Here is a 26,632-nt window from a genome sequence, read left to right as displayed (position 1 = left end):
AAAAAGAGGATAGTTCTTATCCTCTAAACAACAAATTTTGGATCTTGTTCAAGGAAAAGTCAAGAAGCCTACAGATGAAGCAGAGAAACCAAAGGTCAGAGAAACCAAAGTCGTGGCCATGAACCTAATAGTGGATGGAGTAAAGGACAACCTCATTCCATACATATCCAACATAGATTCCGCTCAAGAAATGTATGACGCTCTTTCCAAATTATTCACCATCAAGAACATTGGTCAAATAACAAGCTTCAAAAACGAGTTAAGAAGTATTAATATGATAAAAGACGATACTTTATCATCCTATTTTACAAGGATATCTAGAATCAGAGATGAACTCCAAGCAATAGATAAAATTGTCACAAAAAAGAGCTTGTAATTACTGCTCTTCTGGGACTACCAAAATCTTGGACTTTGCATCGGGACTTAACAGTTGGAAGGATACATCAACATTTTAACAAATGTGGAATGCATGTAGTCAAGAAGAAGCTCGAATATCGTTAGTAATCAATAAGGAGGAGGATGAAGAAGAAAACATCTCCAATGCTTATTTTGCTCATCACAAGAAGAAAGGAACTTTCAAGAAGTTCAAAGGACCAAAGAAGAAAGTTGACCTATTCAAGATTGAATGTTGCAATTGTCACAAGATGGGTCACTACAAAATTCAATGTTCGGAGAATCCAAGGAATAAGAAGAGAGATAGAGATCAAGCAAATGTTACCAATGAAGCTCCACTCAAAAAAAGAGCTAGACTGAAGAATTGAAAGTCAAGGACTTATACTGCTAAGTCCTCTCTCTCACATATCCCTCTTAGTCTTCTATTTTATGTTTTGAATTGTTTTTCCTTTATGTTTTGATTTCTAGAGTTTGTAGGTCTAACATGTCTTGTTAGAACATTTTTGAATTTTTGATAAGTTGTAGGTATCCCTCAAAGAATGGATTAAGAGGGAGCCTTCACCATTTTACCAAACGATAAGTATCTTGTTTCTTGTTTCCTCTTTTATGTTTGGTTTCCCTCTCATATCAAGACGTGTTTGTATTAAATTCTAATAACCTTTTTCCTTATATCTTTTCCTTGGTCAGGAAAGATTGCAGGATACTCCAAGATTATGGAGGAGACTTCAAAGAATAAACTTGAAGCATGGAAGTTCTGTTGAAGCCAATCAAGATTTGATGTCCTACAAGGTTTTAAAAGAACAATTCAAGGTATGTCTTAATATATACAAGTTTTGTTACAAGGTTCTCTTCATAGAAAAGGTATGTTCATTCTCTTTTGAAATTTGCTTTACATCACTGACTTGGTTATCTTTAGGGTTTTGAATCTTAAAGATTCTTGTTAGGATGATTAATCATTAGATTTAATCTACCCTTGTCATACCATCATTTTGATCATTCTTGTGAAACCCTAGCCCTTAAGGGTTCACTATAAAACCCTAGATTGTTGTTGCTAAGGGTACATTGATGTTGCTTATGAAACCCTAGTCTACTTAGGGTTGTTGATGTAGTCTAGAAATCCTATTCTTTTTTATGTTTAGGGTTTTGGTATTGTTATGATAGAAACCCTAGGGTTTGCTATCCAAGTTATGTATTGAAACCCTAGATCTGTAGGGTTTGGTAAATTAGGGTTTATCAGCAAAACCCCTGTCATATCTATAGTAAATTCCTAGGAATGAAACCCTAGGTGTATATTCTTCCGTATGATTGAAGCCCTAGCCTAGAGAAAATTATTGTATGTCTAATTTCGATGTAATGATGTTTGTATTAATGAGAAATGCTAGTATGCTAACCTAATTATTGATATTTTATGAATTATAGGGTTTGTAAAGCCCTAGTAGAGATTGATATTCTAGGATATAATGATATTGTTTTCGATATTATTTAGTTTTGATGATAAAATCTAGGGTTTGCAACAAACCCTAGTAGATTCTAACATGTAATTCTAAAAGGTATATTGTTGAAACATGAGATGTACAGTAGAGTTGTTATTTGATTGAATTGCTGATATCTAAGGCTTTGTGTCTTGAAGATGATGTCTAGGGTGTATGACAAAACCCTAGCAAGAGGTTGAAGTCTAGTATGTAAAATGACGTGCCTCTTGCTGATTATAAACCTAACTAAGTTTAGGTGTTTGATATCTAAAGTCTAAATGCTTCCATTATAGTAACATGATTTTGATATTGTAAACTTCATGCTTCTATATGTTTGTATTTGGTTGTACTTGCTGTTGAAGAGTTGTAGGTACATAATCTTCAAGATATTCATAAGTTGAAGATGATAATGATGAGCATGATGAAGGAAGCTATAAGAAGGATAATGATCAAGATATTCTTGATACCATATGATAGAAATGAAGCCTTGAAAGAATGAAGAAGTTGTCAATCTCCCCAAGTTGAGAGGGAGCCTGGATAGAAGAAAGGGTATATCTCCCCTATTGAGAGGGAGGGCATATTATGATAGTCATAATGAATACCTTGAAGTAAGAATCAAACTGAAGAATGAAAGTACTACAAATAGATGTTCACAAAGACTTGAAAAGTTTTGAGGATATATTTGGTGCTACTAAAGAAATGAAAGAAGAAGAAAGCTTTCGACAAATTGTATATGGATAACTTGATGATGAAAGAAGCATCAAAATAATTGAGGATCCCGAAGGTTTGTGTTTACTTATATTTGAAAGTTTAGTACTGATTGGTGTCTGTTTTTGTACAGGTAAATCTCTCCATAAGAAGGTTGAAACAATTTGGAAGCATGCCTAGACAAATGGATATATCTGACTTAGTTTATTAGGAGAGATGAAACATCTAATGGTCGATGCTTGGGAGGAAATCTTGTCGACCTATGTGTTGATGTCTAGATCCCAAAGAGGGAGGGTGGCGTTGGTCATGGAGCTCCGACCTTGGATATGCACCTAGATCCCTGGGTTGATGGTTAACTAGTAAGTCTCATGGTACCTAGAATGGCTGAAAGCTTGAGTCCATCTTAGTCCCACCCGGATAGATTACGCTGGTCAGGTATCTAGTCCGCAACATTGAGTGTGCTACAACTCTTTGTAGTTCATTTTGAGATCTTCCGTGTACCTCTATATAAATGTGTAATTATGAATACCTCCCTAGTTAAGAGGGAGTGTTGAAGAATATAACTAGTGTCGGTCTTCATAATTATATTTGAGTCATGATGTAATATATTTGTTAAAAGAAAGAAAAAGAAAGTTTATTTTTAAAGAAATTGACTTACTAAAGCATGGGTTTCATGCTTGGCTCAATTGTTTTTCAGTCAAAGTCTCCATTGAAGACTTCTAGGGTTTATGTCAAGTGTCCTTGCCCATGTCATAATGTAAAAGATGCTTAGGCTTTATTTGTCAAGAAATAAATTTATTTTATTGTAAAATAGGTCAGTTTGGTCTCCTTCACCAAGTCGGCCTCAAGAAAGGACAAGTCAACCTCAACGAGGGAATTCGACCTCACAAACTCACTATATATTGGAGCAACTCGACTCATTTGGAAGCACATCTCTCACAAGTTCGAATTGTAGTAGTTGGGAGCAGAAAGTGTGTTAATTTTAGGTATGTTCTATGCTTAGAGCAATTTATTTCAATTTTCATAGTTAGCTCAATATCTTTTCCAGATTAGCAATCACATCAACATTAAAGTAAACTGCAGATAGAACATAAACATAAATTGTAGAAGACAAGCCAAGACAAGAGGACACAAGATGTGGCGCTAGCCAGGGACAAACCCCGATGTGGGGAAACCCTTGATCAATTCTTCTTATATGTTCTTCAATAGTTCAGCAGAGATAGAGAGAGTACATTTACAATTGAAGTCAACACTTTGACTTATCTAGATAAGAGCATAGATCATCTCTAAGAAGATGATACATGAGATCAGTTGAAGCCATGCTGCTTCAACTGATTCTCCAAGGTGACTCCTTCACCTATCGTTGTGTTGCATTTCGTCATCATGCTGCACCATGCTGCACCCATCATCACTATGCTACATCTCATCATGCTTCATTAATCATGATTGTACCCATCACTGTATTGCATTATGTGCTATTGCTGCACCATGTTGCCACACTGACCTATGTGATGGCTGCACCTTGCTTGCTTGTTGTCCCTTGCTTGCTTGTTGTCCCTAGCATGCTTGTTGTCCTTAGCATGCTTGTTGTTGCATGCTAGCTGTCCCTTGCATGCTCGCCATAACATTGCATTCTTGGTGTACTTGTTGCTAAGTACCATACAATTGTCCCAATGTTAGTTAGATGTCCCTTGCATGCAGCTCTCCTTCGGAGACAGATGCTTCGGTTGTTTCGGCAGTTCCCGACAATTCTGGCAGTTCCGGCTGTTCCCGGAAGTTCCGACAGTTCTTGGCAGTTCCAGTAGTTCCGACAGTTCCTGGCAGTTCCGGCAGTTCTGGCAGTTCCGGCTATTCCTGGCAGTTCCCGTTGTTCCGGCTGTTCCCGTTGTTCCGGCTGTTCCCGACAGTTTCAACTTCTACCCTCTGCGTCAGCTTTCCTGGCTGTTCTGGCAGTTCTCGGCGGTTCTGGCTATTCCCGGCAGTTCTGGCTTCTGCCCTCTGCGTCAACTTTCTTGGCAGTTCCAACAGTTTTCGGCAATTCCAATTGTTTCGGCAGTTCCCACTGTTCCCGGTAGTTCCGGTTGTTCCGGCAGTTCCGACAGTTCTCGGCAGTTCCAGCAGTTCCGACAGTTTCCGGCTTCTGCCCTCTGCGATTAGGCCAACGTTATCCCTTAGGATCTCTTCTCCTACTAAAACCCAAAGACAAGTAGAGAGGAAGAGATCCCAAGTGTGTTGAAATGACTTGAAGGTCACCTCTATGTATACTAAAACGTTGAGCACAAGTGGGGTTTATTTGGTTGTTGGCTGACCTTGACGAATTGTCCTATAACAGAAATAAATTCATATCTCCATGAATAATTATCTGAATCCGATAATCTTTAGATCAATCCTACACCTCTCGATGAGAGGGATGCAAGAAAAATATCAACTTCCATTAATAAGATGACCCACATGGAGTTTGGCCCTAGTTTCCAATTTTAACACTCCCTCTCAACTAGGGAGAACTCCATCCACTGATCCATATGTCCGACTGTACTATCTCTGCCATCAGTGCCATGCACTGCTCTGCTTTGCTCTGCTGAACCATGAAGAAGAAGAATTGATCGAGAATGTCTCATACCATTCTCTACTAACCCGAAGTCAGTTTCATCTGAAGAGGGTGTGTCACATCACTCTTACTGGCCCGAAGTCAGTTTTATTGATCCCAGATCAATATCACAAGAGAGTCTCAAACCACTCATATTGATCCCAGATCAATGGAGGTCATCATAGCATAGGGAGTACGGTAGATACATCGGTGCGTCCATTGATAGTACTACTATGGTCCTTAACCCCATTTCCCTGCTCATTGATCAGATGAGAGGTACTTCCCATGAGTCCTAGACTGCATGAGTAGGATGCCTCGACAGGAGAAGTAATCATCCTGTCCATAGGAGAACGAATCATCTTGCCCCACAGTCGCCATGGGAGAACTAATCATCGCGGCCCACAGGAGAACTAATCATTCTGTTTCACAGTTGCCATTGGAGAAGTAATCATCCCGGCCCACAGGAGAACTAATCATCTTGTTCCATTGTTGCCACGGGAGAACTAATCATCCTGGCCCACAGGAGAACTAATCATCCTATTCCACAGTTGCCATGGGAGAACTAATCATCCCGGCCCATAGGATAACTAATCATCCTGTTCCACAATCGCCATGGGAGAACTAATCATCCCGACCCACAGGAGAACTAATCATCCTGTTCCACAGTCGCCACGGGGTATCACAGGGGAAGGTTGTACCTGTCATCCTGTACATAGCACACCAGCAAGGGAGGGTGAGTCGCCCTGTGGTCGTATGTTGCTCCAGTAAGTACCCCAAGCCCCCCAAAGCTCCTAGAGCTCAATGCATGCAACATGCAGGACCCTTATAAGAAGGTCTCTCAACGACTCCAAGTCGTTCGGGAAAGTCTCAGATTTGACCTTTCCCCGGGGCTTTGACAAAATGTTTGCGACCTGTACATCAGTCTCAATGTGATGGGGCCTCCTCGCTCATCGACTTACCATATCCCAGATAAGGCAGTATCTGATGTCTATCTACTGGAGCAATCATCGAATACGAGATTCCTCAATAATCGAATCCCCCCTCCGGTTGTCACAAAGAATCACAGTGGTATTCATCATGTGTACAAACAACTCACTTAAGAGCTTCTGCAACCATGCAGCTTCACACGAGATCATAGTCGTAGCTATGTATTTGGTCTTGGCAGTGCTTATAGCAACCGAATTCTGCTTCCTGCTCATCCATGTTATCGAAGCAGAATCCAAAGAGAACCAGCACTGAGAAGTGCTCTAGTGATCCTCCACACTCGCTGCCCACTTAGCATTCAAATAATCATGCAGTTTCATATTTCCGGCAGTGTATCTCAATCCATGAGAGATTGTGCCCCGAAGATATCTCAGAAGATTCTTGGCACCAATCTAGTGAGGCTCAACCAAATATGAGCTCACCATGCTAACTGCAAAACATATGTCTGGACGGAAGTTCACCAAGAACATCAACGCGAATGAGTTTATGAAACACAGAGGCATTTCCCAAATTTGGTCTGACATCACTACCATATAACTTCTGAAAGTGAAGATCCTCGAGGTAGTCATAGGCTTGCAGTTTATCATTCCACATCCGGAATCCAACTCCCTATTACTTCTGCAAATGAGAGGGTCTACACCTGTCAGAAATAGGTCGTCCTCATAAGGTGCCAGTATGAGAGGTCTATCATCCACAACCTTCGAGTAATGGTTTGGATCGGTTTCACTCCTAGTGAATCTCAGCTTCATCTGAAAGCTATCAGTCCTCTCATACTATGCCCGAGGAGTTATGCTTCAAGCCATAGAGGGATTTCTTCCACCTGCATACGTGAGATTCCTGAATATCAGTCTCAAACCACTTGGGTTGTTCCAAACCTGTGGACCTGCTACATGAGGGGAATGGTCCCCTTGTAAGATTTTCTTTCGGTACATCTCAGACATGTACTTTCATGCTCTTTTTGAATTTAGGCATCCTTGTCACCATCTGACTCACAGACCTCTGGTGCTATGTGTCAATGGACATGGTCCCCAATGGACTTCCTGCAACTTGATACAACCCTGAACTCAAAAACATCTTTGAAAATTCTATTTTCAAACACGTACCTTTCCATCAATGAGTGCCACCATGTAACCTTTGACTTCCATTACTGAATGGGCACCAGGTTCTTGTCACGATCAGGTACATAAAAGAGATTCTGTAAATGAATCGAGTTACCCTCATTCAATTGAGGGGTAACATTCCCTACACCCTTTCCGGGACAGGTGGCATCGTCTCCAAGTATAATCCCATGATTATTTCCATCTCTTCCAAATTAGAGAGTGCACCCTTCTATCCGATGAAGTGCCTTGAAGCACTACAATCAATAATCTAGATTCCCAAATAATCTGAAGGAGAGGGCCAATACAAGATAACGCTTCTTTATGTTATTAAAAACAACATTTGATTCTTCATACTTGGGGTTCCTTGCTTTCTTTGAAGAGTTGGCCATTTCCTTGATGACCTGCATTACCTATCATTCCTTTGATCATTGAAGATTTCCCTAGAATGATTGTTATATTCAACAAGAGATGTGTCACTGCCATTCAGAAACTCCTTCGCATAATGGGTGAACATATTGCAACCAAGGCATCTGCCTTTCCTTCCACCCTTAGATCTGGACTTCCCAATGAAGTGATCTTTAGGTAGGCCATCAGAAACTTCTGCTGCGCCATTCTGATAATATTCTCTGCTTCGACTTCACCCTCGGTGAATTTGAAGAGGGATGAGGAATCCACTGATCCTTTTGTCCTTTCCCAACTGTCTTCGGTGATTGCTCTTTCACTCTTGCTTGGGCATTGTCTTCACCTCAACTCTGATACCATGTTAATTTTAGGTATGTTCCATGCTTAGAGCAATTTATTTCAATTTTCACAGTTAGCTCAATATCTTTTCCAGATTAGCAATCACATTAGCAATCACATCAACACTAAAGTAAACAGCAGATAGAACATAAACATAAATTGCAGAAGACAAGCCAAGACAAGAGGACACAAGATGTGGCACTAGCCAGGGACAAACCCCAATGTGGGGAAACCCTTGATCAATTCTTCTTATATGTTCTTCAATATTTCAATAGAGAGAGAGAGAGATAGTACATTTACAACAGAAGTCAACACTTTGACTTATCCAGATAAGAGCATAGATCATCTCTAAGAAGATGATACATGAGATCAGTTGAAGCCATGCTGCTTCAACTGATTCTCCAAGGTGACTCCTTTACCTATCGTTGTGCTGCATTTCGTCATCATGTTGCACCTCACCGTGCTGCAACATGCTGCACCCATCATCTCTATGCTGCATCTCATCATGCTTCATTAATCATGATTGTACCCATCACTGTACTGCATTATGTGCCATGTTGCCACACTGACCTATGTGCTGGCTGCACCTTGCTTGCTTGTTGTCCCTTGCTTGCTTGTTGTCCCTAGCATGCTTGTTGTTGCATGCTAGTTGTCCCTTGCATGCTAGTTGTACCAATACATGCTTGCTGCACTAAGTATCATGTTGTTGTCCCAATATTAGTTTGTTGTCCCTTGCATGCTTACTGTAACATTGCATGCTTGGTGTACTTGCTGCTAAGTAACATACAACTGTCCCAATGTTCCGACTATTCCCGGCAACTCTGGTAGTTCCCGGCAGTTTTGGCTGTTCCCAACAGTTCCCGACAGTTTCGACTGTTCCCGGCAGTTTCGACTTCTGCCCTCTGCGTCAGCTTTCTCGGCAGTTCCAGTAGTTCCGGCTATTCCCGGCAGTTCCGGCTTCTGCCCTCTATGTCAGCTTTCTCGACAGTTCCAATAGTTCCTGACAATTCCAGTTGTTCCGGTAGTTCCTGCTGTTCCCGACAGTTCCCGAGAATTCCGGTTGTTTCGGTAGTTCCGACAATTCTGGCAGTTCCCGGCTTCTGCCCTCTGTGATTAGGGCAATGTTATCCCTTAGGATCTCTCCTCCTACTCAAACCCAAATACAAGTAGAGAGGAAGAGATCCCAAGTGTGTTGAAATGACTTAAAGGCCACCTCTATTTATACTAAAACGTTGAGCACAAGTGGGGTTTATTTGGTTGCTGGTTGACCTTGGCGAATTGTCCCATAACACAAATAAATTCATATCTCCATGAATACTTATCAGAATCCGATGATCTTTAGATCAATCCTACACCTCTCGATGAGAGGGATCCAAGAAAAATATCAACTTCCATTAATAAGATGACCCACATGGAGTTTGGCCCTAGTTGCCAATTTTAACAAAGTGTGAATTTCAAGAAGGAAGCTAGAATCGAAGTTTTTGGCTCTCTCTCTCTCATGTGCAATGAAATTCTGAAGCTACATCGAAGCTGTGAAGTTGCATCAAAGTTGTGAATCTGCATGAAGGTGGAAGCTGTGAAGCGGCATCGAAGCTGTAAAGCTACATCAAAGTTGGGAAACTGCATCGAGGCTGTGAAGCTGCATCGATGCTGTGAAGTTGCATCGAAGCTGCATCAAGGTGGAAGCTGTGAAGCTACATCAAGGTGGACATTGTGAAGCTGCATTGAAACTGTAAAGCTGCATCAAGGTCGAAGTTGTGAAGTTGCTAGGCTAAAGCTACTAAAGTTGCTAGATCGAAACCACGGTGCTAAAGTTGGGTCAAAGTTCTAAAGTTGGGGGTCGAAATTTTGGGTTGAAGCTGCATTTGAGAAGCTGGCACTTGGTAACTTTGGAAGAGATCATCTATTAGTAGGAAGATCTGACTTGGTGGAGGAGGAAGGTCTTTTGGTGTAGGGCCTTGGTTTATGTCAATTTGAATCTACTGAAGGAAGAGTTTTGATTGGGTTTTCCCCTATAAAGAGGTTTTATGTTATGAAACCAGCTCACAAAAATATAGAACAGATAGATCAACGCCCTAGAAATAAGCCTCTTCAAGGGGGCAACCTCCTTTAGATTACACAAATGAACAATTCTTGGATGATACAAATGACAAGACCTCCTTTCTATATATAGGAGTCTAAGGGGTCATAATATAATCAGAGCTGACATAACAATAATAATATAAAGGCACAATAATAACAATAGTGGGCTTCTATGGGGCATAATAATAACAATATGCGGACTACATGGGCACAACAATATAATAAGGGGGTTGTACTAATAACAATAAGGGGTTACACTAGTAGTATAGGGACCTAACATTTTAGCCCTGGCTGAGTGCCTACATTTGGTGCCCATGATCTTCATGTTTTGCTTTGATAATCACTTGATGTGAAGAAGATAAAAGAAGAACATAAGAAAGATAAATAAAAACATAACAATATCACAAGTAATTATCAACCTAAGAAAATCTTTCTGCCTTTCCGGTTTTCTAACACATCAAAGGTAGTCTCTAAAAGAAAGAAAGGGAGTTAACAATAGAAACTCCTAGAAAAATATGGTGACTTGGTAATTAAGTTTGATCCATGGGCTCTCTGATTAAACGAAGAAGGATTCATGTGGAGATGGATCATGCGAAAGGATGTCGTTCTCAAAGAACTCAAGAAAGCTGATGCTTTGATAAGAAGGCCATCATAATGAGCTAAGTCTGATGTTAATATTTTTGTTATTAACATATTGTTTTGCTACCTGGAAAGATATTGCAGGAATACATGATGACAATTGAGGCAAGTTCAACTGTATGAATTAAATATATGGTTTTGGCAATCATGTAGTCAAGATGTTTGCATCATCATCTTGTGATTGAAAGGTAACAGTGTGAAGAGATGACTTGAAGTTCAAGTTCGTACAATAAAGATCACTTTCAGAGGGAGCTATTATTGGCTTGAGGTTTGATAAGGCTCAATATAATGCCCTCATTGATGATAAAGAAAGGAAATTTGTACCATTATGTATTTTAGGTAAAAAACAAAACAAAACAAAACAAATAAACATAAAATTATTATAATTTTCTAGATAAGCATGTTCTTGGTGCTTTTAGGTTTTTGGGTCAAAGAGTCAAAGTCCTATTTTGGATCTATCATAATTTGTACCTATTTTTGGACCTATTCAATATAATAATTGGGTCAAAGAGTCAAAGTCCTATTTTTGGACCTATTTAATATAATGCCTTCATTCATAATTTGCACCATTATGTATTTTATGTAAAAACAAAACAAAAGAAAAAGAAAAAGATTATTATTTTCTAGATAAGCATGTTCTTTGTGCTTTTAGGTTTTCGGGTCAAAGAGTCAAAGTCCTATTTTGGACCTATTGTAAAAGAAAATGGAAAGAATTTTTAAATGTAAATTTTTAGGACATAAACCCCTCTAGATGCCAAGTCGGCCTTGCCCCAATGGACATGTCTATTCACACCCCTCTGAAATGTATAAATAGAGGATGGATGGAGCTCATTTGGACACACGCACTTGGATGATTTTGGTATGAAATATCACAGAGAAGGGAAACAAAGAAGTGGAGGACGAAGTCTGAGAGAAACGATCTCTTCTTGGAGCTAGGGTTTGTGGAAGATATGTCTTGGTTCGCCTCTTGTTGCTAGTCTTTTGTTAATGAATCTGTTGGAAGGAAGGAAGGTTTGACTCGAGATTCAGAGGTGAGAATTTTTATGGTTATGGGTCTTGGATATCTCATTTGATCTTATTCTATAAGAAGAGATTTTTCTGGGTCTTCCCCTGGCTTGGGGCTTATATCTTGTGTTCTAATGTCTTATGTGATCTTCTTGTTTTATGGTAATTGCTTGATGAAGGAAGAAAACATAATACTAAAATTGGTAACAGTCTCACAAGGAATTATCATGTAATGGAAATCTGATAATAAGATAAAATCCTCCCGATTGTTGAAAAATCTAGGGTAGTAGACTTAGGTGATTTCTCTTAGATGAGTAACTGCTTGTGAGGATCTTTGCTTTATTAGATTAGGATCTTCTCTTTGATTAAGTTATTAGTGTTCTTCTTCATCAAACAACTACCAATGCATAAACATAGATACACAAGAGGCACAGAATGTAGGCTATGAGCCAGGGCCAAAACCTTTCACTCTTTGAGAGGAAAACCCGCACAAATTCTTCTTATAGAGATTCCAATTGACGAATACCAAGACCAAGACCCTTGACCTATTAGCCACTCCAAGACCAAGACACTAGTTCTCTTGACTGTCTTCTCTTCTTCTCTTCCTCTTTGATCTTCTTAGCATTGGGACGCTTGTCACCACCGAGATCTTCTTACTGTCTTCATATCGAGAGCATCGATCTCTTTCCCTTGATCTAGTACTGATGTCCTTCCTTTAAGGTAGCACCAAGACCTTAAGTTGAGGTTCCACCGCATCACTGAATTGCAACTCTTCCATGACACCTAATTGTCCTTCGTATCACTGTTCTTGGTTACTAGACTTCAGAAGGATCTGAATTCCTCTTATTGCAATGACATCTGAATTATCCACCAAAACCAGAGATCTGAATTGCTTGATGACTGTACTAGAGGTTCGAGCCCATCACTGTTCTCTCCATCTGAAAATATTCCGAATTGTTGACTATGGTTACCCTCCGAAAATCTCAGAGGAATCCAAACTCTCTTACTGTGCCAAAGATCCGAATTTATCTATGTCTTGCCCATATGAAAAACTCAGAGATATCAATGAACTGTTGACCATGCCCCATCACCAAAACTTCAGAAGAATCCGAACTTGTGAACTGTGTTAATGCGAGGTGCCTTCACACCTATTTATAGTGGTTGGTCCCATAAATAAGCCAACCTATGCATATCTGAATAGGTGTGTCTATTTGAGGTGAGCTGACATGAGTTTGTCACCTTATCTTGAAGCCGACATGAAGAGAGGACTATGTACTTGCCGTTGGAGGGCTTACATAGACTTATATACAATTTATACATTCTCAAGAAGAGCTCTTCATACATGACATTGAATCTTTGACAAATCCTAAGGTTCTCAATGGGAGCCATCTAAAACAAAATCTCTTGCCCATGAAACCCATGAAGCAACGCATTACAAAAATAATTTTTTTTACTTCTTTTCATCATTTTCAAAGATCATAATTACATGTCATTATGAAGACCGAACCTAGTTACATTCTACAACACCAGTTTCCAACATTACCTACCTTTTTTGTGACTCCCTCTAGACTAGGAGCTCAACTGTTGCATTAGACAAGCATTTCAAATTCATGTGGATTCAAGTCCAAGGGAATCCCTCTCTCCCTTGGGACACTTTCATTGTGGGTTTCTACTTTCCTCCACGTCGCTCAAGCTTTGCACTTAACTTTGAGCCTACTAGGGACCCCTTCCTCGTTGTCTACCTAAATATTTCTCATTACTCCGTATTGGGGGATGCTATCTTCTTGAGGATCTTCATTGCCCGAATTAGGTCTTGAGGATCTTCAATGCCCGAATTAGGTCTTGAGGATCTTCAATGCCCGAATTAGGCCTTTATATATTCTAATTCGTGATAGTTCTAACTTCTAAGGATGCCATTTGTTTTTGGGAGATTAACCTTGACACAGTGGGTCATTGCTTGGTTTTAGATAGCGGCCTCAAGCCCCCTACAACATATATGAGGCATCTCTTCTAGCTTGGATAACCTCACAATGCACTACTCCTTATGGTTGCTTTTGCCACACCAACTTGAGTAACTTCACATGTTTCCCCTACAATGGTGATGCTAGTGTTGTTGACTATGCCTTGGCCAACTAGAATTTTCTCCCTCATGTCTAACACCTCTAAGTCTTCTCCCTCTCTTATAGCTGATTACACATGCTTTACCTTCTCCCTTTGTGGCTCCTGCCCCTTCTCTCACATTGTCCCACTTTGACACCCCATGGACTACTATCCACTTTGATGAAGAGTATGTTGACTCTTGTACTTCTTGCCATAGCCCACTGCTACTACATCTCTACCACTTCTTGTCTCTTGAGAGAATGGTGGCCAAATATGAGCTTCTCTCGAAGGCTAATTGGGAATCTTCCCTTGACTCCTACCCCCACAACATTTTACATTGCATTTATGTCTTTGCACTTGGCCTTTGCCCCATGAATCATTGGTATGAAAAAGAGTGCAAACTCCTTCATAGATACCTCCTTTTTGTTATTTCACGCTATTCCCCTTCCATTCTTCGCATATTGAGGGATTAGAGGCATCTCACTTATTGTAAGAAGCACAATTTCCTTGCCACAAGGAGATGTGATCTTCTTGAAGCTCTCTACCGCTCTCCTCGACCTTATGGCATGCCTTATGGATTGTAGGTGGGTCTTCATTTAGCGCTTGGTCTCCCTATACGGGGTCCTAACCCTCCAAAGGGCCACATTGGCACTTGTAGGGTGAGAGTTGAGAGCCATGGGCCTCCACCATAGCATATATTACTTCATGGATCTTCAACAACATTCATTGATTGCTCATGTTCCACCTTTGGATGAGGATGATGCACCTGGTCCAACTTGCCCAACAATTTCCACAGTTGCACCATATGCTTGGCAGATGTTACAGGATGCCTCCCGATGGGAATGGAGGGTTTAGATCATCACTCCAAGCCTTACAGATGGTTTACAACCATATTTGATCCATTTGGAGACCCATGAGGTTATCTTTGTGCCCCCACACCCACTTGGAAGTGTCCATTATGTTTGGAGCCCTTTTCTTCAACATGGCACCCCTTGGACGTCATCAGGCTTCCTCAAAGGCCCAACAACATCACTTTGTTGATCATTTGACCCTCCTGAGAGGCTCATCTTTACATTATTGAGCTATTTGGTGGGCTTGTCACCAAAGGTTTTGTTATGGTGCACATTATTTCATTTTAGGGGCTAAATTAGACCTAATTAGCTAAATGGAATTCATTAGGAAGTGTATAAATAGAAGTACGATGGAATCATTTGATCATCATCACTTGGATTGGATCATTCTCTCTTGTGAGATTTTCTCTATTCTTTTTAGAGGACGAAATTGGATGGATGGATGAATTTTGATGTTTGGATCTCTTCATTTTTGTCTTGGAGCTTCTATATTGGCATATGATGATGATTGGATATACTTGTTCTCGCATGTAAGTGCTTTTTTAATGCTATTTTGTCTTTTTCTTATGTCACATGCATGTTGTTGGGGAATTTTGCTATACTAGGCTGAAATTTGTTGCTTTTCTTGTGTGAAATGGTGGAACTTTGTCTTTTTATAGGATTGCATCATGTCATGGGCCATGTTTGAGTAAGTGAATGTTCCTAGATATACTTTGTTAAAATTTTATCTCGATAAGTCATCACATATTGCATATCCATGTATAAATACCTTGAAGCAATTGTCCCATGCCCTAATTGGCATGCAAAATTGTTCTAGAGGCCTCCTTGACCAAGTGAAATCATCCCAAGCATTGGAATCATCTTGACTTCATTTCTCCCAAAGGATTAGGCACTGATCCTCCATAGGTGATCACCTAAAAGCATATTTTTCTCACCTTTCTCTCTTTCTCTCTAGGCCTAGCCTACATAGGTCACCTAGGGCATCAATTATCTCACAATATAGCCATCCAAACACTTCAATTTTTGGTCCACAACTGCGTTGGAGTTTTCTCTGAAGACCCTCCAAATTTGAAGAAAATCCGAGGGTCGGATCTCGAGATATTGCAAGCCCTAGCTCGAGGACCATTTCTTGCCCTAGTTTTCCCTTGGCTAGTGACCTCATCTGGATCATTGCATTCTATTCCAAAAGGATTTGTCCATTGATCCTCTTCTCTTCCACAATTAGGTCAAGCCCCTCCTTGAGTGACCAATTCCTCTTACTTGACCTAATTTTGGGTCCACTTGGTCCCGTGTGGTCCCACAACCTTTTGAAGATAATTTCATAAAGACCATTTTGGAACCAAGCTTTCACAAAGGTTTCTAGGACTACGTCCCTCCTCCATACGTCTTATTTGCAAACCCTAGCCCTTGCTAGAGAGGCTTTCATCTTGCTTTCCAAGCAAGCAAGCCATATATTTGAGCCTCTCTTGTGAATAGGCTCCTAGGATCACCTTTCGTCCTATCATTGATCCATTCATCTTCATGATCCTTTTTATACTGGGCCATCGGTGAAAGTCTGTAAAGAGCAGGGAGCCTTCGCTGAGGTGATAGTGGGCTATCGCTCCATTGTTGCCCTTGACCTCGTAGTTGCCCTATAGGACCCCTGCTAGTTTGAGTGGTAACAGGCCTCTTCCTCAGATTACTTCCCATGTGTGAGAGGGAGAAAACATGAGAGTGATACTAGCATGAAAATGATAAGTTCAAGTGTCTTTTTATACCCAAAGAGGCATGTCTCTTTGTAAATTAAAGTAAATTCTATTTTAATTAAATTAATTTTTTTTTGGATAGTTACAAGAGGTATTTATCCATCCCAAGAAAAGATTGAATGAGGCTGCTATGACAATGTATCCATCCATTTCATGTTATATTCCAAAACCACATGGAAAGCATCTTGTATTAGTATCATGCAAAGGATCTAGTCACCCACTAGCCAAATATCCTTTGGCGATATGGGTAGGAACCCGTTGACTAGGTAAAAACAAAAATAGTCCCAAGTCACCAACTAACCAAGTCGTCACTTGGAACTAGGTCAATTTTCCCTGACCAATGGTGAAATCGTGGGCCCATTTACCATTCCCCCATGTCGTTATATAACACTTGAATGGTGAAAATACTTGCCCGATGCTTTGAGGCACTCACTCTACCCACTAGCCAATTAACCCTTGGCAATATGGTCAAAACCTTTTGACTAGGGGAGCACTTCGAGCCCTGATGCTATTTGGGCCATTCTCCCTAGCCACATTACATGGCACTTGGTTAATACCCTTGACCTAGGGAGAATGTCTACCTTGATGCTACAACATCAACACTCCGTCTCAATGAGGAAGGCATTCTCACCCACTCCAAGATTGTCCTTGAAGTATACAAACTTCATTCGGGACAAAGGCTTTGTGAGAATGTCAGCAACCTGCTCATCTGTAGAAATATATTGGAGTCTCACTGCTCCCTTCTGTACTATGTCTCGGATGTAGTGGTACTTGATCTCAATGTGCTTTGACCTGTCATGGAAAACTGGATTTTTTGAAAGCTTCACACAACTTTGGTTGTCACAGTATATCATGATCGTCTCCAAAACCTGATCAAACAATCTTGTGAGCAGCTTCTGAAGCCACATTGCTTCACAACTTGCCAAACTAGCTGCAATATACTTAGCCTTTGCAGTGTTGAGTGCGATAGATTTTTGCTTCCTGCTCATCTAGGATATCATAACATACCCAAATTGAAGGAACATCTCGATGTGCTCTTTCCTATCTTTGGCACTTCCTTCCAAATCAAAATCTATGCATCCCTGCAGTTGTACTTCACTATTTGAGACATATCTCAATCCATAACTAACTGTATGAGCAAATATCTCAACACATGTTTTCTGCAATCCAATGTACATGCCTAGGTTCCACCATGAACTGGCTTACAGTTTTCACTGCAACGCAAACATCAGGTCTGGTATTAACTAGATACATCAAGGATCCGATTAATTGTCGATATATAGAGGGATCCACCAAATTTGAGTCAGAGCCTCAGCGTCTTCAAATTGGTCACCATGGGAGTGGCCACGGGCTTGCAGTAGATAATCCAAAATCTCTGAAGGATCGTAATAATATACTTTCCTTGACCAAGGCAGATCTCACGCGGATTTTTCCACACTTCTAATACCAAGAAGCAATGCATCAAACCTAGATCCTTCATCTCAAACTTAGAGGTCAACTCCCTCTTGTGAAAATTCAGAAACCCAAATCCTATTGCAGCAACTAGAAATAATTCTCCTAATTGTTAATTAAATTTAACAATTTATTTACTGTGAGCTACAACAAATACTGAATCAATCACACTGCAACCTACACAAGTAAACTGCGGAAGAAATAAACAGTGGAAGAAATACTCACCGAATTTGGAATTCTTCCTCGACTTCACTGTCTTTGCCCCTCTCTCACTGCTTTGATCTCACAACTCTCTCTGAGGCAACTGACTGCTACTACTTAGGATATCGATATGTTCATGAAATTGAATTGTTGAAGTGATTTCTCCAAGCCCCATCGTCTTCTTCTTATAATCCTCTGTCGAGTCTTCAACGACCAAGATTTGATCAAAATGATGGCTAAGATTAACTTGAAGTCGATCCTTGTGAGTTTCTAGAACATTCACACCATAACTTAATTAATTATGATTAATTAGTCATATTCCATAAGTTTAGACTTAGGAAATATTTAAAAACTGAATAATAATCTAATTAAGTCACTTCTAGGCAGAATTTCTAGAAATGATTTATGGGTTTTTGAGATCTCATGTATTCTAGCCTCTCCACAAAATTTTGAGGCTAGAACACATCCGATGCTACAAAAACCAACATCTCTCACACTAATCAGTGAGATTTTCTGCTCTTGTGAAAAACAAGTCATCAACATATAACAAGATCACAAGTTCACCTTTAACAACCTTGTACTAAACAATAGGATTGGCATCACTCTTGGTGAAACCAAGACTCATCAGGTATATATCAATCCAAGAATACCAAGCCCGAGGTGCTTGTGTGAGTTCGTACAAAGTGTTCTTCAGCTTGCAAACATGAGACTCCTTCTCATGTACCTCAAATCCCTGAGTTTTCTCTATGTTCACTTCTTCCTCAATCGCTCCGTTGAGGAAAGTGGTTTTCTCATCCCTCTGATGCAATTTCCAACCCATAATAGAAATAATATTTCTAATAGAAGTGTATCTAGTTATTGGAGCAAATGTCTCATCATAGTGCTTTCCCTCTTTCTGGGAGAATCCTCTTGCCAAGAATCTCACTTGGTACTTCTCTATGCTACAATCTACCACATGCTTGATCTTGTAGATCGACTTGGAAGTCACCACTGACTTTCCCTCAAGTCTCGGCACAATTTCCCACACATCATTCTTCATGATGGACTGATATTCCTCCATCATGGCATCCTTCCAAACTTGCTGGCTTGTTGCCTCCTTATAGTTGGATGGCTTGGAATCAATGATGTGACTCATCAATGCTACATATCTTGTGTACTTCTTAGGACGCTTGCTTTCCCTGAAGGTGCCATGGGGAGTTGCATGCCCCTCTGCATCCTTCAATATACTTTGAAGCCATGTCGACCTCTTCTTGGATTTTGGAATACGACACTAAGTGGGGCCGCTGGCTCAATGGGCCTTCTGGGTCTTCTGGATGATATAAAGGATGTTCCACAAGTACAGAAGGACCTGAACCCACATTCTTGGGAGCCCCCTGCTCCTCATCATCGTGAGAGACCCTTTGGATCTCCAGTAGGTTGCATCCTTCCATTTTACCTAATTGGCTGCTCCCTCTGAACTAGAAGCTCTTCCGGTCATCTGGCATGGTTCTAGATGTTTGTACAATTTCTCCCTCTCGAACACAAATCACTCTTGTTGAGTTTATGCTCGATCCTGGGAGAATCCTCTGAGATGCCCTTTAAATCTCCTAGGTTAATTTCTTATGAACACTAGTGGATCTATGTCGCTATTCACCCCACACATATTCTCTAACCATTTACTCATTGGTGCTATGAGGTTAAATCTCTCCTCATATTAAAATTTGTATTTTACTCCATTGGAATTAGGCTATAATCCACCCACATAGTGTTTGACTTTGTTAAATTGTTCCTCCATAATTTATGCGATTCTTTGCATAAATTTAGGTAAAACTAAAAAGTAAATATGCATAAATTTATGCAATTCTTTGCATTCTTTATATTTCGGTAACTAAACATATTTATCAGGAATTACTGCCCACCATAATTTATGCAATTCTTTGCATAAATTTAGGTAGGAGTAAAAGTAAATATGTTGTACATAAAGATTGTAACAACCCAAAAAATTTAATACTGCCCACCATAATTTATGCTCTGATACCATGTTGATTTTCTAGTGCTAATTAGACAAGCACAATTTTCTGCAATTGATAATTACTTCCAATGATATATGATATTACTTTAACACACTCCAGAACATTGTAGGAATTTACAGGGTAAGTTCCTCAGACAGAACACCAAAGGACACCGCTCACAACCAGATTGCAGATCAATACACCAGTATTTTTGACATGGTTAAAACCCTCAAAGAGGGAAACAGTCCACGGCCTGAGCCAACACGGCCACTTCAGGCAATTTATTAATAAAAGAATGAAAATTTACATAAGCTTCTCTCATAGACGGATTACCCTACAAATGACCCTCCATGCGCTTTAAATAGAAATCATGGACCAATCGGGTGTCAAGCCACGGATCAAGTGTCGGTAATACCGAGGAGAGAATGAACCATCAGATCACTACATATCGTGACCGTCGGATTGTAAGTTACAAAATGTACAAGGTAAAGAAACACACTTTACCTAACTCTATACCTAACTCTATACTAGACCAAGTTGTACTTAACTATTTCCTATGTGTCGGAATATCCTAACATCCCCCCTTAAGAACAACTTGGGATAGGATTGAAGGATTTACAAATATGACACAATAGGAGAAGGAAGGAGGCACTAGAGCCTATCCCCCCTTAGTGACAACTTCCTGAACTCCAACCATAAATCGAAGTTTAGTGAACTTCGCCTCTTTGAGAGCCTTTGTAAAGATGTCTGCAACTTGATCATCTGTTGAACAATATTGCACTTCAAGAACATGGTCATGAATGAGCTTTCTGATGAAGTGCATGTGCAATTCAATGTGTTTGCTGCGCTGATGTTGGACTGGATCTTTGCATAGCTGAATGGCACTTTGATTATCACACCAAAGTGTAGTCGGATGCTGCTGCTGAAAGCCAAACTCTGACAGGATCTAACGAAGCCACAAGGCTTCCTTACTAGCTTCTACGACACCACGATACTCTGCTTCTGCTGAAGAAAGAGAAATGGCACCTTGTTTCTTGCAAGCCCATGTAATAGGTCCTGAACCAAGAGTGAACACATAACCTACAATAGACTTCCGATCATTAGGGTCACCAGCCCAATCGGAATCAGTGAAACCAACCAATAGAGGCGCTGCTTCGGCACTGTAATGAATCCCAAACTGAACTGTACCTCGAACATAACGAAGTATTCTTTTAGCTGCTTTCCAATGACTTTCACGTGGGTTTTGCATAAACCGACCAACAAGGCCAACAACAAAGGAAAGGTCAGGACGAGTATGGGTTAGATACAAAAGTTTTCCTACAAGTTGACGGTATAAGGTAGCATCAACTTCAGGAGAAGTACAAGTGACTGAAAGTTTGACTCCAGACTGGAAGGGAGAAGGGGTTGGCTTACAGTCTTCCATGTGAAAATGGCGTAGAATATCACAGGCATACTTGGACTGGGAAAGGGAAATACCCTCCTTGGATTGCAAGACTTGAAGACCGAGAAAATAATGTAAGTGTCCTAAGTCTGTCATTTCAAATTTCTTTTTAAGGCTAGACTTCACATGGTTTATAAGGTTGGGATCACTACCAGTCAGGATAAGATCATCAACATAAAGAACAAGAATGATAAGAGACTTGCCCACTTTCTTGGTGTAGACAGTATTGTCAAAATGACACCTAGAGAAGCCAGATTCTAAAAGAAAGTTATCCATTTTGGCGTACCAAGCTCGAGGAGCTTGCTTGAGACCATAAAGGGATTTCTTAAGCCGACATACAAGGCTGGAGTCTGTTTTTATGAAGCCAATGGGTTGTTCCATGTAGATTTCTTCATGCAAGAAGGCAGATTTAACATCCATCTGATGGACTTCCCATTTGAACGAGGCAGCAAGGGAAAGAACAAGGCGGATAGAGTTCATTTTGGCAACAGGGGAGAAGGTTTCAGTGTAGTCAATGCCTTCAACCTGTGGAAAACCTTTAGCAACAAGACGAGCTTTATGTTTATCAACTTTCCCATCTAGTCCATACTTGGTTCTGTAAACCCATTTGCATCTAACAAGTTTTCGTCCCTTTGGTAGAGGAACAAGATCCCATGTATCATTTTCCAATAATGAATGATATTCTTCATCATAGCTGCTTCCCAATCTGGATGGCCTGAAGCTTCTGCAAAGGTGTCAGGATCATAATTTACTGGAGCTTGAGCCAGTAAAGAAGAGGCTCTGTCAAACTGAGAACATGTGTGTTGCTGATCTGTAGGATCACCGGCAAGATCACCTGCTGCATCTCGAGTAGCACGAACCCATTTTGGAAGCTGAGGAGCTGAAGGAGGATCCTGAGATGGTGGGGGAGGATTGTCATCCTCACTTTCATCATCTGAAGAAGAAATGTTTTCAAAAGTAGAAGAGATAGGGAGAGGTGGCACATCCGCCGGACTAGGCTCGCAGGCCGATATATTTTCATCAAATTTTACATCTCTTCTAATGATAACATTTTTGGACTTAAATGGAATAAGTCTATAGCCTTTGACATCTTCAGAATATCCAACAAAAGTACATTTTTCACTCTTAGGTTCTAAAGCTTTATGCTTTTCATTTGGAATATGGACCCACGCTTCACTTCCAAAAACACGAAAGTGACTTACATCTGGTTTGATTGAGCTCCATGCTTCTTCTGGAGTGATATTCTTTAAAGCCTTAGTAGGAGTGCGATTTATTATGTAATTTGCACAGTTAATTGCTTCTGCCCAAAAACTAAGACCAAGTCCTTTAGATTGTAGCATACAATTAGCCATTTCCTTTAAGGTGCGATTCTTCCTTTTAGCTACACCATTTTGTTGTGGAGTATATGGAACAGTATGTTGCATTTGAATTCCATTCTTAGTGCAAAAGTTGATGAATGTGTTTTTAACATATTCTCCACCATTATCAGATCTTAGCTTAAGAATTTGATGTCCAGATTGTTTTTCAACAAAGGCCTTGAAGGCCAAAAATGTGTTAAATACTTCACTCTTGAGTTTTAAGAAGTATACCCAAGTGCGTCTGGAGAAATCATCAATGAAAGTTAAGAAATACTTGCAGCCAGAGAATGAAACAACTGGAAGTGGACCACATAAATCACTATGCACGAGCTGTAAAGGGGTTGAGGCGTGCCAAGAGGCATGTTTTTCAAAATTGTCCCGATGATGTTTTCCGAGTACACATCCGGAACAAACACCATCTCTGCAAGATACCATAGGAAGACCTGTCACCATATTTTCTTTACATAGATGCTGAAGGGAGCGATAATTTAAGTGACCAAATCGCTCATGCCAAAGTTTGCTCACTTCATCGTTATGAGCAACAAATACTGAGGGAAGATTTGATGACCCAAAGTTGTGAAACTTATACAACCTTGTAGAATCATCAGCAATGCCAGTAGCTAAAATCTGTTTAGGATCTCTTAGGTCCTTGATTACAACATCATGAGGTGAAAATTCAATGATTTTACCTTCACCTGAATGAGTTATCTGATATACAGATAGAAGGTTGCAGGATAAGGTTGGAACACATAATACATCATTAAACTGACCATTGTCTAGATGAACAGTTCCAGTCCCTACAACACTAGGAGATCTATCATCACCAACATATATATTTTTGGTGTTACAATCATTTAAAGAAGAAAACATGGCTTTGTTTTTTGGCCATGTGATAAGAAGCTCTAGAATCAATGAGCCACTCATGAGAATGAGAAGAAGAAGATACATTTAGTGCATAGCTAGACCGAGATGCTTGACAACCACATGCAGAAAGTGCCATTCCTGAAGATGAAGTTGAAGTTGAAGATTGCTCCAAATGGATGTTATGTTTCTTCATCGTTGCTTCCAAGGCTTCTATCTTCTTAAAGCATTTGGATTCTAAGTGGCCCATCTCGATTACAAAAGTTGCAATGTCTATCAGTCTTCTTCCATTTGTTTTTATTTGTCTTATCATTTTGTTGAAATGATTTTTCATTTTGAGGCTGAGATTGCTTAGGACCCTTGTTTGGTTTATGACCATTCTTTTTAGGATATGACTTCTTAGGATTCTTTGAATTTGGTTGCTGCTGGGCGGCTAACGCTTTCTTGGAAGAGTTTCCAAGATTAAGAAGACCAAGGTGTAAGAGTTTTTCTTGTTCTCTTATTAAAGAATCACAAAAAGAGTCAAAGGAAGGGGACTTGTAGTCTGTTCCTTGAGAAATGAAGGCTTCTCTTGTAGAATGGAAGGTGGAAACAAACACAGAGTAGGCTGGTCCCAACTTAGTAAGAATGGAATAGATAAGGTTACTATCTTCTTTCTTAACCTTAACACCTTCCAAGAGATATCTAAGAGTCTTGAACTTGGACAAGAAATCTTCAATGCAAGAAAAATTATTAGGGTCCAATGTAAGCAACTCATTTTCAAGTTGATGGGCTCTAAGTTCATTTTTAATTCCAAAAACTTTATTGATTTGTTTCATTGCTTCATCAGGAGTATCAAGTTCTGCAATATGGAATCTAAGATCTGGAGAAATAGACATCCCTATCAATCCACGTGCTTGATCTTGCCTATTTTCCCATTTAGCAGCCTTATTTTCATCCTTCGGTTTCTTTTCTTGGCCTGAGGCTATTCTGAAGAGACCTTTACTTCTAAGTAAATCCTCAATGTAGGACAACCATTGGAAGTAGTTGGTGCTGTCAAGGGTAACTTGGTATTGAGTAATTACATAGAAAATTCAATTGGTCAAACATTGACTGTCTCAGAAATTCGACTCCTTAGAAACTTTTGCCTCTTCCCCAGATTACTTCCCATGTGCTTGTGAGAGAGAAAAAATGAAAGTGACGAGTGAGTATGAAAATGAAAAGTTCAAGTGTTGTTTTATAATGATTTTAGGGTGCCCAAAGAGGCACATCTCTTTGCAAATTAATTTTTTTTTTCTTTTTTTGGTCTTCTTTAACTTGTGTTGCCTGCAGATACCCAAAAATCAACATAGAGGTCAACTTGGTCAACTCAGCCGAGTCTGAGTTTGAGTTGGCCGAGCTTTAAAACCTTGCAATTAATAGGCATGACTATTTGCCATGACTAGAAGCTGCTATTATTATTTATTTTATTCATTATTTGTCTCACAACCATACAAGGCACATAACAATATAATTTTATATTGTCAAAGTGCTATGAATGATGGCATTCTTGTTTCTAACTTTCTAGAACAAACAAATGACTGATGTTGTCATAGCTTATCATAATGTTTCTTATGTTGTACATAGAAACCAAACTTTTTAACTTTCGATATCACTGATATACAACACAAGTTCTAAATAAGGATGCCAACCTTTACTTTTCAAATGGTGTGTTATATTTTCTCCATTTTTGATATTGGCATGTTTTCAGGTTTTGGGAGCTGCAAAGATGGTGATGGATACAAAGAAAAGCCCTGGCCAACTTAAAGATGAAGTGGCATCTCCAGCTGGTATCTCTCTGTTTTGCTGTCTCGTCTCTATAAACTTTTGGCAGTTTTTCTCTTCTTTTCCATTTGATTTCTAATGCATGAAAGATTGGGCAGCCCACATATAAGCAACATTTTTTTTCTTCTAATTGGTATCTTAAAATCTCATTTGGCATAAAGATATATTTATGCTGCATAACATGGAGTGTATAACTTGTGTCTAACATTAATTTCTGATGCCATAAATTTTTGAATGAAGGCACCACAATAGCTGGAATTCATGAGTTGGAAAAAGGAGGATTTCGTGCTACTCTCATGAGTGCTGTGATTGCTGCAGCGAAAAGAAGTGAAGAGCTTTCCAAAACATAGCTAGATTCAGACTCATCTCATTTGTTACCAACAGCTTTTGAAAGGCAACGGAAGTAATTTCAATAACTGTAGTCAGTCATCCCTTATTTTCAAAGGAAGAAGATGATTTTTGTATTATTCTAGTGAAGAACGGAATACAATTTCTAGTATCTAAGTGGTAATTCTGGCTGCAAAAATTGTACTTTGACAACCGATATTGATTATTGAGTATGTTTGTAGGATATTATAAATTTATAATCATTTATTGAATGTGAGTTCCTTCATTATGAAGAAAATATGTACACTCTTCGTGTTCTTTCAGATCATTCGTTGAACATTCTTTCCTCGTGATGAAATCTAGTTATAGATTTACTAGAGAATAATAAAATCAATCAATGGGACCCATGTATAGGCATGTTTAGATAGCATCTGGAAAATGTGTATGCCATTTTAGATAGCCTAAAATTAGCACAATTTGCCCGTCTAGTAAAGAAACAGATTGCCGTACTGTTTTGGTCAACGCTGTGCAATAGGATCATATATCAGGTGTTGTGCAATATAACAAACTCCTGTGTCTCATATGGTGTAACCAATCAATGTGTATATAGTTCCCCAACATCAATCAGATAATATCTTCTAGCCTTGACTCCCTATGGCTGACGTTGTGATGGTGCCTAGCTTCAACATTTAGGTGGTTTGCACGAGATCTACTCTGGTTATCTTGCTAACCATGAACAAATCGCATGGTTGTGAAGAATTTTGGTTATGATATCCTGTTTGAAATGTGAT

At 39.7% G+C, this 26,632-nt stretch overlaps 1 protein-coding gene across 2 annotated transcripts in view; it reads left to right on the top strand.

Moving 5' to 3' along the window:
- P5CR (pyrroline-5- carboxylate (P5C) reductase) overlaps nucleotides 1–26,180 on the top strand; it is a 232,997-nt gene extending 206,817 nt beyond the window's left edge. For both annotated transcript variants that reach the window (XM_089411683.1, XM_089411684.1), the window contains 2 exons: nucleotides 25,441–25,519; nucleotides 25,755–26,180. In XM_089411683.1, coding sequence (XP_089267809.1) covers nucleotides 25,441–25,519; nucleotides 25,755–25,864 — 189 coding nt within the window. In that variant the 3' untranslated portion in view covers nucleotides 25,865–26,180. The remainder of the gene's footprint in view (nucleotides 1–25,440; nucleotides 25,520–25,754) is intronic.
- Nucleotides 26,181–26,632: the final 452 nt, after the last annotated feature.

The sequence above is a fragment of the Pinus tabuliformis genome, chromosome 3_1 (genome assembly GCF_031772625.1).
Source record: "Pinus tabuliformis cultivar Carrire ecotype Pingquan chromosome 3_1, CPIR1, whole genome shotgun sequence".
Taxonomy (NCBI): Eukaryota; Viridiplantae; Streptophyta; class Pinopsida; order Pinales; family Pinaceae; genus Pinus; species Pinus tabuliformis.
The sequence above is the reverse complement of the archived record's forward strand: the minus strand, read 5'-3'. Positions and strand labels throughout refer to the sequence as shown.